Source organism: Acomys minous, assembly GCF_964271855.1.
Source record: "Acomys minous genome assembly, chromosome: 5".
Taxonomy (NCBI): Eukaryota; Metazoa; Chordata; class Mammalia; order Rodentia; family Muridae; genus Acomys; species Acomys minous.
This window is the reverse complement of record NC_140494.1, coordinates 73402624-73418477: the sequence shown is the minus strand read 5'-3', so window position 1 is coordinate 73418477 and position 15854 is coordinate 73402624. Positions and strand designations below refer to the sequence as shown.

At 39.9% G+C, this 15854-nt stretch overlaps 1 protein-coding gene across 4 annotated transcripts in view; it reads left to right on the top strand.

The window, feature by feature from the left end:
• CNTN5 (contactin 5) overlaps positions 1-15854 on the top strand; it is a 1112028-nt gene that overhangs the window by 1048372 nt on the left and 47802 nt on the right. For all 4 annotated transcript variants that reach the window (XM_084782482.1, XM_084782479.1, XM_084782480.1 and 1 more), the window contains 3 exons: positions 1952-2022; positions 3112-3346; positions 13860-13969. In XM_084782482.1, the coding sequence (XP_084638608.1) occupies positions 1952-2022; positions 3112-3346; positions 13860-13969 (416 nt within the window). The remainder of the gene's footprint in view (positions 1-1951; positions 2023-3111; positions 3347-13859; positions 13970-15854) is intronic.

Sequence of the window (15854 nt, the reverse complement as noted above, 5' to 3'; positions counted from 1 at the left end):
GGGTTTCTCCCACGGCTGGCTCGGCTTGCTTCCTTACACCAGCCAGCACAGCCTGGCAGGCTTGGCACCACCCACAATGGGCTGCCCCTCCCCCATTTCGATAATTAGTCAAGATAATATCCCCTGCCCCCCACAGACCTGCCTACAGGCCAATCTGATGAAAGCATTTTCTCAGTTGGGTTTCCTCTTCCCAGATATCTGTAGCTTGTGTCAAGGATTCAAGAAACTAACCAGCACAGGCATGTGTTTTTTTTTTTTTACCAGTACCCTGCTAGTAAGCCTCACTTAGACCGCTACCCACAAAATAAACAAACTCAAAGTTGTTTTCAGTGTCTTGGGCACTTTCTTAGAAAAGGTGCCAAGGCCTACGGGTATGTGTGCGATTTTCAATGACCTCTGTGCCTGCTAAGGACCCCACCATTCCCCAACAGTCAATTCCAAAAGCATGGTCACAAAAAATGACGCTGGTCAAACTCAGTGGATCCCAGAAAGCAAAAATAATATTTGAATTGGAATTGTAGGGAGAAGAAGGTTTTAACAGGGGTGGGCAGCAAAGTAGAGTGTGTGGAATGATTATATTGATCAGAATGAACTATATACATGTATGCAACTGTCAAAGAAAATTTTAATAAAATTTTTTAAAAACTCATGCTAATAAGCAGTTTACTTGCTCTTCACGTGAACTGGGACATATTGACTATTGCTAAGAAACAGCCTTTTCTTCTTCATTGAATCTCATGTGGTTTGACTAATTCCAGATACTTCTGAGGTAATGCATGGCAGTGAACTCCATAGATGAACTGCCTACAGGATGTATGTAGCTTTGGAAGAAAATAATTGACATCTGCTGCAATATGTGCAGCACTTCGTGTAGTTGGGTACCAGTAACTTTCTCACATGCTTGAACAAGGGAAGAATTATGTCCAAGGAGAAAAGAGTCCAAGGACACTTAAATTGGAATCTAGTTGAGTAAAGGTTATTGATTTTAATGTAGAACACAATATATTCACAGGCTTTCCTTTCCCACTTTCCTGGTCCAAGAAGATTTTTTTTTAATTTTCCTTCCTAGTACTATAAGAGATGGTGCTTCAGGCTTTTTCGTAGTATATAAAATATTGCATAAAATATATATGAGTAATTAATAGCCTTTCATTCCAGCAAATAATGCATAGTAGTGGATTTATTGCTTATGCGTATATCAATATTGTTTTAAATATATGCTGGGATACAAAAGCCAGGCTGAAGTGTAAAATTGCCAATGCAGGCACAGAGCCTGGAAAATGATTTCTTTTAATAGTTTTCTTCACTTAACAGCCCTTCATTTGAAAACATTCTCATTCAGCTGTAGATTTTGCAGTTTGGTGCAGTGAGGGAGAAATTTCTTCCTCCAGCACATTTATTCTTTTAATCGTTATTCATTTGTAGAGCTTTCACTGAGTGACTCGGTATATGCAGTGGCGGAAAGATTGATTTTGACAGTTGTTTTTAGTGCTTATTTATTTAAGCACATTCTCACACAGTAGCATTATGGGTATGTTTTACTTAAACAGGAGCTCCCTGATACAGCATGGTGTGGACCTGTGGATTTTTCCAGAACCGTCATTTGCAGACCCAAGGGTGATTAAAAAAAAAAGAAAGAAAGAAACATATCAGAAGCAAAGAGGAGAAAGAGAGTTGCTTACAGGGTGAAATTTACCCAATCATTAGTAAATACCCTTAACTCTGGTGTTAATTATGATTTATTATATATATATATGGAACCAAGATGTCCTAGGGAGTGAGCTATCTGCCATATATTTTGCCTCAATATTTAATAAGATAAATCTTAAAGCAAATGCTTGAGTAATTTACATATTCTACCAAATCTAAGTAAGAGTGATAGTAGGCCACGAGTTTAAGGGAATTACACATGTATTTATTCTCTTCAGCCTCCATGCATTTTCACCCACAGTTCCAAAGACGGCACCGAGCAATGTGAGCGGAAGAAGTGGAAGAAGGCACGAGTTGGTTATTGCCTGGGAGGTAAGAACAATTGCTCTATCAGTATCAGAGTAGGCGGTTGCTTAGAGGCTGAGGCTGTGCACAGAGAACACGCCCTGGTAGAAGGCTGGGTATTTCTGTTTGAATGAAGAGAAGGTATAAGGAGGCACTACTCAGGTGAATACGGCCCAGGCAAATCCTGCTTAGCCTTACCCCCTGTCCATTCCTTTCATAAATAAAACTTTATGCCTGGTTTTACATTTCTGCGGAGGTGGGTATTTCCCACGTTTTATCCCCATTGACCCTCTCCTACGAACTTGACTAATTGACACTGACTCTTCCTCTACTCAGTACATAGTTTTTCCTTTTTTTGGAATTTTATTTCATTTTGTTATTTCCAGTGTAGACATTAGGCAGTGCATTGTACAGTAAAGGAGAGTACAGTCGCTAAAGGCTAATGGGAGTGGATAGTTGCTAAAGGAACCATTGTTAGAACTCTTTTTCTTTTCTTTTCTTTTTTATTTTAATTAGAATTCAAGCTTTAAAAATTACTGTACATATACTTTTTTGCTATTTATAATGACTTGACTCTATTGGCTGGCAAACACAGTAACTTCTATCTATAATATTCAATTAAACCTTTAAATACAATTTAATGTAAGCTGTCTATAGCATGAGGGTTTTGTTTGTTTGTTTTGTTTTGTTAAATAACAGTTCATGGTGGGTTTAGTTAGTTAGTTAGGAAGATAGCTCCTGTATTAATCTGTCTTTGATTTGACCTGCAGACTCCTTGGCAGAGCATTAACAGAAGAGAAGAGACTGGCAACCCCAATCATAAGAGCTACCCCAAACATACAATAGAGTACAACCATCTTCTGCTCATATACATGACTATACAGTCACTTACAGGAGTGTTCACTACTTCTGTGTGTCTCCTTAGATACCGAGAGATGTAATTCTACTTTTACCTTGTACCTCTAAAGCTGAAGTACATATGCCATCTTAGCTCCCAGATCATTAAAAGGTTCTGAGACTGTATCCATGGCTCTCTGTAACTTTGTCAAAGCATTAGGAGGCAGCGTCTCTTGGCCAGTGGCATTACGCGTCATTAACTGTGCTGTCCTTCTTTAGCCAGTGTCAGAAGAGTTCCAAAATGGGGAAGGCTTCGGCTACATAGTGGCGTTCAGACCCAATGGAACACGTGGCTGGAAAGAGAAGATGGTGACGTCTTCTGAGGCTTCAAAGTTCATTTACAGAGATGAAAGTGTCCCGCCTCTCACACCCTTCGAAGTCAAAGTTGGTGTTTATAATAATAAAGGCGATGGACCCTTCAGCCAGATTGTAGTCATCTGTTCAGCCGAGGGAGGTCAGTGTCTTTACCTTACCACTTTTACATTTCAATATTTTTAATGAGACATTATGTGCAGGTTTTAGAAAATACTAGTAAGCCAAAGATTCAAAAATTCACTCATAATCTCATTATACTTGTTAGATATACTTTATGGAACTTTCCCCAAATTCATCTTTTTTAAAACTTAGTTTGTGGGGCTGGAGAGGTGGCTCTGCAGTTAAGAACACTGACTTCTCTTCCAGAGGATCAGGGTTCAATTCCCAGCACACACATGACAGCTCACAACTGTCTGTAATTCCAAAGTCTGACATCCATGAACATACATGTAGGCAAAACACCAGTGCACACAGAAAATACTTAGCTTGGATATGTTGGCTTATCTTTTTTGTTCACTAATGTATGACCAGCATAGGTCCATGAAGTGGATAGTACCAGTAATCTACGGAGCAAGTTATTTTCTCTATATATTTTACTGTGTGTGTGTGTGTGTGTGTGTGTGTGTGTGTGTACTAAATTTATGTGAAGATTCCATTGACCATTGACATAACCAGTAAACATTTATGTCTAACCACTGTGTAACCCACTACACTAAGAAGAATTCTCAGACATGGCTTTCTATTAGGAATTTGCCCCACACCTTTAAATCTTTGTCACATTCTTGGACAAATGTAAGTAAAAAGAAAGAAATTGAAGAGCAGAGAAGGTAAGGAGTCTGCCAAAGGTTAAGCGTCTTGTGATAAGAATGAAATGCACATCTCTCCATTGAATCCCTGATTTTCTATAGCATGAGGTCACCACATGCATGAGTTTATTTTATTCTTAAGCACCTACATGGGGTAGAATCTAGTACATGGGCTCACTTCACAAAAGACTAAATGGAGCCAGCAGCTCTCTATAGGGACTGTAGCTAAACCCCAACCCCGCCTTCTGCTAGCAAGATCCTAGGCCTATGCTTATGCTTCAACACCAAGTGCAATTGTCTGAGAGAAAGCGGGAGAGATCTTCGCTTTCCCCCTACTTCTATTCAAATGCAGAATGTCAACAGGCCTGGCAAGCGAAAAATACTAAGAATAATTCAAAATAAAATATTGCACAAAGGAAACAGCTGTTTGACCTTTCCAATAAGCAAGGTCAACATTAACTGAGCCTGGTGCTTCTTTCATGCCCCACATGTGTGGTTTGAATAGCTCAAGAGAAAACTAGTATTTTTGATGATGGGAGCTTCATGGGAAGAAATAAATAAGGTTGTTTGAATGTAGAAGAACAAAGGTAGCGCTTGATTTATGTAAGATGCACTTTTGGATAAAAGCTGCCCTGCATCTTTGTAATACAGAGCCAAGCTGTGAAGCTGGGGCAAACTTTTATCCTGGTAGAATAACAGCTAGGAAGGTGTAGAATCAAGCAGTAACTATAGGAGTCCCACCAAGACAGTCATGCACTTAGCATTTCATATTGTGTTGGATACAGGCATGTTGTGCATGTGTGTGTGTATGCGCGCGCGCGTGTGTGTGTGTGTGTGTGTGTGTGTGTGTGTGTGTGTGTGTGTGTGTGACAGAAAGAGAGAGAGAGAGAGAGAGAGAGAGAGAGAGAGAGAGAGAGAGAGAGAGAGAGAGAGACTTATCTAATTTAACACTTTCAAAGAAGTATGAGGTCATAATTTCAAGCCCAAGTACACTTTTCAGAAGACCCAGTCTCAGGGAGCCTAAGACCCAAACCCAGATACATATGACTAAGTGACAGGCTTGTAGACTAAAGACAGTTAAGTGGTACAGCTGGGCTTTTGGCCATAGTGTAGGAATGAGAGCGTATCCTTTAGGACTGGATAAATGGCTTCCCAGTTTAAGAGTGCATCCTGCTTTTGCAGAGGACCCACCTCTGATGACTCACAAGCTCCTGTCACCCCACTCACGCTCCAACAGATCTGATACTCTTTTGGTCTCTTGGGCACAAAGTTCAAGCACATATACCCACACACCTATACCTAAGTCTACAAATAGTTAAAGGAAAAATAATTTTTTTTCTTTTTAAACTTATGCTTTTCCCTGTACTGTCTCACTGAGGATATATACAGTAAAAATGTCATATATGATTTCTCACTCCAAAAAGTTATTTGGTAGTACATATTCTACCAGAAAGTGCATGCATTTTTGTTTTAAGTTTTCATCAAAGTAATTACCAAGCACATGGCTGCAGAGCTCATAGTGAGTCACAGGAATTTGAAAACATGCCTTGTAGGGTAATGCCACGGTAGCTTTTTTAAGAAATCCAGTTTTATAAGTTTCTTGTCAACCTTAGCTTTGAAATTAAATTATAGCAGTCGCCATGGGTTACTTTTTTTCCTTTTTTCTCTTTTGGACTGTGTGCCCTTAAACTTGAAATGGTTTGCCTTTGGAACTTTCTCTTTCAAGTTAGACAGGAAACATTCATATTTCCTTTCAAAGACACTGAGGTTGTGGCTATAAAATATATCATTGTAACATTTCATTTGTCAATGAAAATATGGAAGATACCAACCCTGCAATATGTGCAAACTGACTTTGTGTTGACAGTAAAATCTAAACACATAATTGTGGAGTTTTATCATTAATTACATTTGCAATGTTGGAATTTTTGTTGTGTGGTGGTTTGAATCTTGCAGTCAGATCAGTCAAAAAACAGGGGTGCAGATGACGGGAGGCACTCTCTCCCTTCATGGGCACTGCAGTACAGTCACACTCTGTGAGTCTAACTCTCTAGACTCCCAGTGAAACAGTTCTGGAATGCTCATAATGCTAAAAATTAAACTCCCACCTATTTGTTCTGCATTCCAAAGAAGCAATAATAACAGGTGAACATCTACTGTGTAGCCATCAGAAGGGGAAATTGCATCCCATTTTAGTCACATGGCAAATGGTTTTGTTCGAACAGGAGTGACCATTTCAAAGATGTAATGTCAAGACTGTAGCCCAGGAGAATCATGAGTTCAAGGCCAGCCTAGGCTATATAGTGAGACTATCTAAAGCAACAGCCACTCACCTATAAGTGGTTGTGTGCATCCCTCAAAACCCTCATTCTCTTTTGCTTTTCTCTCAAGAAAACTTAAAGGAATGCAAGTGAAAACTTCACTGCTGAAAGCAAAGCTTTGCCTGTATTTGACAATTACATTATATTGGGATTATCCAAATTACTTGAGGCTTGAATTGACTCCCAAACTTCTGAGGTTAACTGTCTCTCTCAAGTACAGGGACGTTCAAGATGGTTCTTCTCTTAATGCTCTTGAGTCTTTGAAACCTATTTCTACAGTGGACGAAACAAGGTTAAGATATTGCTAAGTAGCAACTGGCATGAGCCTGGAGAGAAATTTGCCTGCCACGATCTCACATGTACCTTATAAATAAATCTCACTTCCACCATTAAAGCTAAGGGAGAATCCTGTATCCCTAACCTTGGTTCTACTGTTGATATTTAGGATATGACACAAGTCTTGCTATAAGATGCATAGTAAAGTTGGATATGGGTGCACATACCTGTAATCCCAGCATTTGAGATGCTAAGGCAAAAGGATTGAAAGTCGGAAGCCAGTCTGGCCTTTTAAGAAATTAATGGCAGGCTGGAGAGATGGCTCAGCAGTTAGGAGCACGAATTCTCTTGCAGAGGGCCCAAGTTTGTTTGTTTTTCAGCATCCTTAGCTGACAACCTCAAGTAACTCCAGTTTCAAAGGATTTAACACCCTCCTCTGATCTCCATTGATACTGCACTCATGCACAAACCCGCACTCCGAAATACTTGTATGCTCATAATTTTAAAATATTTTAAAAATAAAATAACAGATAACAGCCACAAAGCTCAGTAACACTGTTTTAAAATGATTTATTTTCAAGATAAAAATATTAAATCAATGATTCATCCTCCGTTTTGTATTTATAGAGTCATTTCATAATTCAACTCACATCTGTTTGCTCTCAGCTTCATTTTACCCCACGTTTGGGTAAGAAGAACTGGAACATTCAGTTATATCAATCACAAATCATGGCCATTGGTCACAGATTAGAAGATTTGATTATTTGTGATGTTCTTTAGCTTTCTCCAGTGTGTGGGGCTTTTGCCTCTTCAGGTGAATTGCATGGCTCTTGTTTTTATTAAATTCCAGAAGTCTCTGCTCATCTGAAGGAACCTATTTGCAGGTGTCCCTTAAAACCAGGGCAACCTGTGCTCAAAATGAAGCCCAGCAAGGTGGCATTCTCCAGATCAACTCTTAGCTGAGCCTGAGCTCAGTGGGATTTATGTGAAGTCAGAAATTAATAAATTGGTATATTAGTTATAAAATACAAGGAATAATCGCCCGTCTGTGCTGGGTGATCCATTTGGATTAGTGACTATAAAAGTTCCGTGGTGGCTGTCTTTGCTGAATTTTTAACTAATGAAACCACAACCCTTTCCCACAGGGTTTATTAGACTCCCCTTTGATTAATGCTGCTGCTGCCCTCCTGGGAAGTCAGATGTATAATCAATATTACAAGCGCATCCCCCCGAATCACGAAGAGGACTCCAGCTGCTGGGTCACTTAACACAGATGTATCATCTAAATTCATGAGCATGCTAATTCTGCTCTAAATTTTAATCTAACTGATACTGAAATCTATCAATCAGTGTGTCCACTAGTATCCCCAGATTTGAGTGGAGGAGCTATCTATAGCTTACATCACACCCTAAGCAAGAGAAGGATGGGTTTTCAAACCTGTGCCCTATAGACAGAGCCTACTGCAACTGAACAAATAAGAACTTAAACTCTCATCAAATTACTAGAGTTCATAGTCAAGAGTAAAAGGCTTTTTAATCTTGTGATATACAAGGTCAAGATGGGTTTTTAAAATGCTTAAAAATGGCATGGCCTGTGAGGAGCCATGCACCACTTGGTTCAATGTTACCAAGAATTCCATGCAATAAGAGTGAAGGCCATTGGTTATGCCTGTGGCAGAGTTCAGCAGGCAGTCCCTGAAATTCTGTGGTTTTTGACAACATCTAGAAGTATAGGGCTCAGGTAAGAACCCCAATATCAATACTTGAAAAGCATTAGTAGTTAAAGGAAATGGGAGAAAACAGTGCTGAGTGAGTGGTGGGGCAGTGGCTCAGCAGATAAGGCGCTTCCCACCCGTGCATGAGGACTCCAGTTCATAGTGTCAGCACCACATAAAGGCTAGACATGACAGCACGGACCTGCAATTGTAGCACTGGGAAAGTAGAGGCAGGAGGCTCTCTGGGGCTTGCTGGACAGCCAGTCTAGCCAATTGATGAGCTTCAGATTCATTTTTTTAAAACCTGTCTCGAAAAGTAGTATGGATGGAATTGTGATATGCCTCTGCAGATAAAAGCACTTTCAGAGAAAGCATGGTGACCTGAGTCTGCTATCCAATCCAAAGCTGGAAGGAGAGAAGCAATTCCCAAAGAGTTCCCTCTAAGAGCCACAAGATGTCCACACCCTCACATATATGATGTGTGAACATAATGCTGACACAATTAAATGCATAATGTGTAGAGCAATAGAGGACAATGTTCAATATCAACTTGTGGCTCCATACCCATCCACGTGACATACAACACACACACACACACACACACACACACACACACACACACACACACACACTTAATCACATATGCTACAAGTACATACACACAGAAAAGAAAACTCAAGTGGATGTCACATGTGTGAAGCCCAGTGTAACAACATCATCAGGCATTCAAACTCTCCCTCCACACGTAGAAGCTGTGTGATGCCTTTTGTGGTCCCCCTACCCCTCTTGGAAAAGGAATTTCATCACATATAATAATCGTTTTGGATGATTTAACACATGTCTGGAATTAATAAGTCCTGGAACACACTAAATCCTTTTCTTAAAGAATCTTTTGTTGACTACCCTGAGTTCTTTATCTATTGAGTTTATGTTTAAGCATATTATTATGTATATGTTTAAGCATATTTTTCCATTCCTCTGTCAGTCTTTGGAGACAATTGAAGGGTAAAGGAATGAATGGAATTTGTTTTCTTTATAGTCCCTTCTCTGCTCCCCCAAAATGACTCTAAAGTGAGAGTGATGGGCTGGGAAGATGGCTCACAGGTTAAAGGCTTGCCACCAGAGAAGGAGCCCAAATCTCCAGGATGTGCATAAATGCTGAGTGGCCCAGGCACACTTCCTACTTGCTTGTAATCCTAGTCATCGAGGGTGAAGACAGAACATCCCTGGAGCAAGATGGCTGCAAGAGCAAGCTCTGGGTTTGATTGAAAGGCTCTGCCTCAAAGAGTAAGTTAAAAATAATGATAGAGGCACATTTCTGATATCAACCTCAGTCCTTCGTACAGATGTGTACCCACATACATACACACTGCACACATACATATCAACAGAAAAAAGTCAAATGAGAACAAACTAGCAGATTCTTTGTTCACAAATGTAAAACACTAAAGAATATTTAAGACTGTCCTCCTAATAAGCAGGCTGGGGAGGAGCACATTTGGAAGTAGAGTTTGAATGAAGCATCTTTCCCTAAGAAAATCTATACCTTTTTAATTTTGTAGGGTAAGTTAGATTGGCTTATTGGCTTTAATTGAATACCAAATTGCTTGAACACCAAAAATCTACTGTCTGGATACTCCTAACTCCTTATCCAAGCAATTGTCTTAAATTCTGTCTGTAGTGGCTCTCTCGTGCACTTGCAGTGGACTTACGGATAGAACAGGAGATCCCAGGCAAAGGTTCTGCCCTTCGGTCAGGGATTCCCATCTGCAGACAAGCATGTTGTCAGATCAGCTATAGACAGGACATAGCAAGGCATTTGGAATTACCTAGCTGAGGCCATGCTTTCTCCAGTGCTGAAGCTGCAGTTCACGTCAGCAGGGGTGAACTTTTAGTGCTGTTTGGATCTAGAAGATGAACTGACTTAAGGTCATTTGTCCATGCTCAGTAGGTGATGCAACTGTGGCCCATAGCCCTGGGAAAGCATCTGTGACACATCAGGATGGGTCTGACCCAATTTTAAAATCCTCGAAGCTTTTCTGTGAAATTAAAGTACTTGTTTGGGAAGTATTTGCTCATCATCTCCCGTGTTCTTTCACAAACTTCTACCTTTTTATTTAATTTAGATTTGAGACATATTTAAATGTGCTGGTGCTCCTGAAAGCTAATGGGGAAATAACTTCTCTCTGGAGATAAGGAGGAATAGAAAGGCTGCCACCCAGCCATGTGTTTTTGTGCTTCTGAAATTATTTATCCCCCTGCAATCTTCTCTGACAGAGATGTAATTGCCTCAGTAATATAAAAGCGGGTGGAAAGCATTTGGCAGGCGAGTCTCTGTGATGCATTTGTTCTGAAGAGAAGCGACATAGTGACAGAATGGCAAATGATAACCAAAGTGTGGTTCCCTTTGAAATGAATCTCACCGAAACCTGAGTAATACAGTCACGTGCGCCTCTAAACTGCCAGCATGCCCCTTCTTTAAATACAGAATTAAGAATTTAAACTCCTGTTAAACAATTTTAAAAGTCTTCAAGTCTGCTAGCTGTGATTTGAGAATTAAATAGAAGCTCTTCTCTTTTAAGAAAAGATTGAATAGATGAAAAATAGATTATAGAGTAATATGAGGGACACCACTGAGCAAGGAAATAGAAAAGATATTTAGAGGCTGTCAGAATGAGGAATCACAATTGATACAATGTAGGAATCAATGTCAACTTGTGTTAAAAAATCAAGTGAATTTACCACAGTACTTTTGAATTGGTTCAATTATAGCATATGGGACATTTTTTTAACATTTGTGTGTGTGTGTGTGTGTGTGTGTGTGTGTGTGTGTGTGTGTGTGTGACAGAGAGAGAGAGAGAGAGAGAGAGAGAGAGAGAGAGAGAGAGAGAGAGAGAGAGAGAGAGAGAGAGAAAAAGAAGTACTCCAGGAATCCATAAGAGGGTGCCAGACTTCCTGGGGCTAGAGTTATGAGTTGTGAGTCACCTGGTATACGTACTAAACACAAAACTCAGCTCTGTTGTCCTCTATCATCTTAGCATGTGATTTTTAAACATGAGATTCACCAAAAGAAAAACACCAAGTAGTACAAATATGTTTGGAAAAGACTTTAGTAGATTTATTTTACAGCAATGAATAGATGTTCTTGAATGGATTGGTTTGTTCATTTGTTTACTTATCAATTGTTTATTTATTTGGAGATGGATCTCTTATATTCCAAGCTGGCCAGGAACTCACTCTGTGTCCAATACTGAACATTGATCCATGAGCCTCTCCTCACCATTGTTGGGAGTGTGTGATTATATACTGGGCATGGCACTAGTATCTTAAATCAGTAATATTCAAAAATATCCAGATAGATATGTGAGTGCTTCTTATAGCTAAGGACAGATATTAGAAAACAGTTACACTTACTCCAGGTCTCTCATAATGCCTTTGGAAAGGTGTTCTTTAAAACCGTGTCTTTGTCAAATGGTTTCCTGAATGAAGGGGGGCAGTATTTTGAAGTCAGTACAAAAGTCTTTCCAATTTTTATAGCATAGGTTTTTTTAAAATATAATAATCTATACAGAACTGTTCGACCTAATCCGTGACCTTTATACTTCCATTTCAGTTAACATGTGTTTGTGACAGTATTTATGATTCAGCCATGTCAAAGCTGGAAATATTTCCTTGCTCATATAGCATGTGGTGTCAAAGAAAATGCACTTCTTGATGGATGTCAGTCAGACATTGTGTTTTAGGAAAAAATGGTGTGAAAGGTCACTGAGCATAGAAACAAATAGAGAGACGCTTTCGAGCAGCACTGGGACCCCGGTGGACCTTTCTTCTCTGCCTGCACCTGTCATAAAAATCAGTGAATGCCTTTTAAATATCAGGACACATAGCACACTTCCTCCATTGTGGAGTTTTGTGGCAAAAAAAAAAAAAACACCTAATGAAATTTGGATGCCCTCTTTGACTATAAAAGGTAAATATAGCATCAGCATGATATTTTGTGAATGGATATTGCTAACTGTAACACTAACCACTGTAGATGCATTATTCCAATTAAGACCAAATCTTAATGTACATGGTCATACTTCTTCGTTTGTTGGTTGTTATATTTTGAGCCAGGTTCTTACTTGTGATTCTTGGCTGGTCATGCACACAGTGTGTAGGACAAGCTGGTTTTGAACTTGTGACCCTCCTGAATCACTCTCTGTAGTGCAGGAGTCACAAGTGTGTATCACCACTCCTGGCTTTGCTATTGCTTATCTTACTCCCACATTACAGATGAGAGAACATGGGATTCAAAGGTGGCAAAACAGTTTGTAACAAGGTGGATAAATACCAATAGGGAGTTTTGGTGGTGTTTGTTCATTTTTTTAACTCTAATATAGAAACACTGAAACTGCAAATAATACCAGAATGCCATGTTATATTTGGAACACATGCACACATTGTACAATTATCAATAACTATAATCTTTAAAGGCAAAGCACCCCGCAGTATTAAATAAGCTTATCTTCCTGCAAGTACTTTATGCATACACCCCAATATCTGACTAAATTCCCCTTTCTCCCCAACTCCCCCCTGTGAGACTCTCCTTAATTACTTAAGGAAGGGGAGAAAGAGTGGGGAAGAAAGGGGAGAGAGTTTCTCCATTATTTCCCAGAGAAATTTCCTTCAATTTTCATGCCATCAGTACAAATATAATCTCATGTTATTATGAGTTCAGAACTTATGAACGAGGGAAAATATGTGATATTGTGAGACAGTATTAATTAACTTAGTATGATAATCTCTAATGCTAAATATTTTACTGCCAATGACATAACTTCCCTATGGCTGAAGAACATTCCATCGTGAACATGTGACATGTGCTCCATCTCTTGTGTTGTGCAGCTAGGTTGTTCCCATAACTTAGGTCCCCAAAGCAATTAAACAAACAAACACATCAATGCCAGCTGATTTATTTTTTTTGGTTAGACTGGAGTGCCTGACAACTTAACTCATACCATTCACTTTTTCAAAAGATGTCCTCCCTGACTCAAGGATAGATGACTTCTCTCCAAACAATTCTCAGTTTATCACTGGTTATTGGTAAGATTCTAATGGAAATTTACTTAACAAAAAAAACCATATTACCTTCTTATCTAGTGCTTTTTTTCATAGCTTCACAACATATCATTCAAAAATAAGCCAGACATGGACTCTGTTGCCTGCTTTTCAATCACTTCCCCCTAACAAGGCTGCCTTGCGTAGCCACAGAGGATGAGGATGAGTTCAGTCCTGATGCTACTTGGTGTGCTGGGATGGCTTGGTGTGAGGTCTCCCCTTTTCTGAGGAGAAGGGGAAAGAGGGTAGGGGTAAGAGGGTGGGAGGGCAGGAGTGGGAGGAGAGGAGGAAAGCGGCTATGATCCGGATGTAAAGTGAATACGTAAATTAAAAAAATAAGTCAGAAAGACATGTACAGCTGAGAACCACTGGACAGTGTTTCAGAGATGACCCAAGAAGATTTGGGCTTACCACTTCCATTTTCCTTCCTACAGAACCCACTGCTGCTCCCACTGATGTCAAGGCCACCAGTGTGTCTGTGTCAGAGATCCTTGTTGCATGGACACATGTTAAGGAGAGTCTCGGAAGGCCGCAGGGGTTTGAGGTATGCACAGAGTTATTGAAAGCCGGCCTTTCATTTTGCTGGCACTGTGTCTTGCTAAACAGATGGTTCGAAGATGCTTCACCAGATTCATATTCCTTTGAAACTTGGCTCTATGTTAAGAAAGAAAGAAACACTGTTGTCCCAAAAACTATTTTGCTTCTCATTAGTTGACTTATTTTCTGTAGTCTCCACATCACTGTGCAAAAAAATAGAAATGAGAATAAAATGGATTTTTAGACAAACCCAGAAACTATGGGTGGGTATTTATTTATTTTTACTATTTTAAAACAGAAGTGACAGCCGTGCTGTCATCATAAATATGCAATATCAATTCAGTGACATCAATCAAGTTTTGTCCTGCTCACAGACTGAGGACTGTGAGATATTTATGAGCTTGAGTAGTCCAGCCTAAGTACGAGGAACATCCCCCCCCAAATATTTGATGGTGTATCAATATCAAGATGTCCCTTGTATTAAATGCTTCTTGCTCTAGAGTAGAGAGAACAGACATGGGGAAAAGCACCAGAAAAACAGAACAGTAATTGGTCTGATCAGTTGTCAATGAGGGCCCTGCCTTCTAGAACTGTTAAGAAGTGGACCTTTCTGTCAAACGTAAGAAAGACGGAACTTAGTAGTGAATTAGATATGAGCTATGGGGGGAAAAAAACTAAAGATTTATGACCCAACACACTGGGTAAATAACACACAGAAGTCAGGAATTCTTTTTGGATGTTAAACTTTATAAGTCTTTATTTCTCAGTGCTATTTGTTGTTGGATTGTTACTGTTTTGTTGGTTGTTGGTGATATTGTTTAAGACAAGATCTCATCTCTCTCCCAACTCACTAATAGCTGAGGATGACACTGAACTCCAAAGTGCAGGGGTTACAGGTGTGCACCTCCCCACTCTGCTTTGTAGTACTAGAAGTCAAACCAGGGGTTGACCACATTGGTCAATCAGTCTAGAAACTAAGATATATCCCAGCCTGGCAATCTATCCCTCTGAAGAATCACCAGTATGTAAATGACATTTTCATCTTATATTGGCTGGGGTCACTGTACACTGATCAAGAAGATACAGAGAAACTAAGCCCTATGGTATCCTATGACTTGGAGTCCAGTAAGAGAGAAAGGTCTAACCAAATGTGCTATGAGGGAAACACTGGAGAAATTCAGAAGCCTGGACAGAAATTTCAAGAGGTCAAGAATGTTCCATTGACCCAAATGCTGCTGAAAATTTCAAGACAAAGTCCAAACCAAGGGCAGTGGCACACACCTACTGGCAGGCCAGCCCGAAGCAACACAGGGAGACTTTCAGGCTCAGCATTAAAAATTCACAGAAAGATGTCTGATATCCAGGAGGGAATGGCAGTGATGAGCAGAGTTCTGGGGAGAGTTGGTTTCATGCTGATCAAGGCTGAAAGTGAGGATCACGTGTGCTAAGGACATGTCAGAACGCAGTGCCTTTGCTCAGACCGTCCCCTTCAGCAGGGCAAGTTTTCACAGCTATGAAATTAATGTCCTCAGTAACTACAAGCTGACCAAGAGAGGCAGATTCTGGTAGGTTCAACACTAGGGCTGTATATTAAACCTCAATTAACATAAATCCTTAAAATGTGAACAAGAGAGGCTCCATGAGCACAATAACATTTATTCTGCTTTACATTATCAAATAAAGACTAAAATTAAGGAATTATGGGCTGAGAAGTTGACTCCACGGTTAAAACACTCAAGCAAAACCGTGAGGACCAGACTTTGCATCTGCATAATCTATATCAATGCTAAGTGGCTATGGTGACGGACCCAAAAGGCAGAGATAGGGGACCCCAGAGCAAGCTGACTAGCAAGATGAATCTGTGAGCTCTGGTTTCAATGCAAGATTCTGCC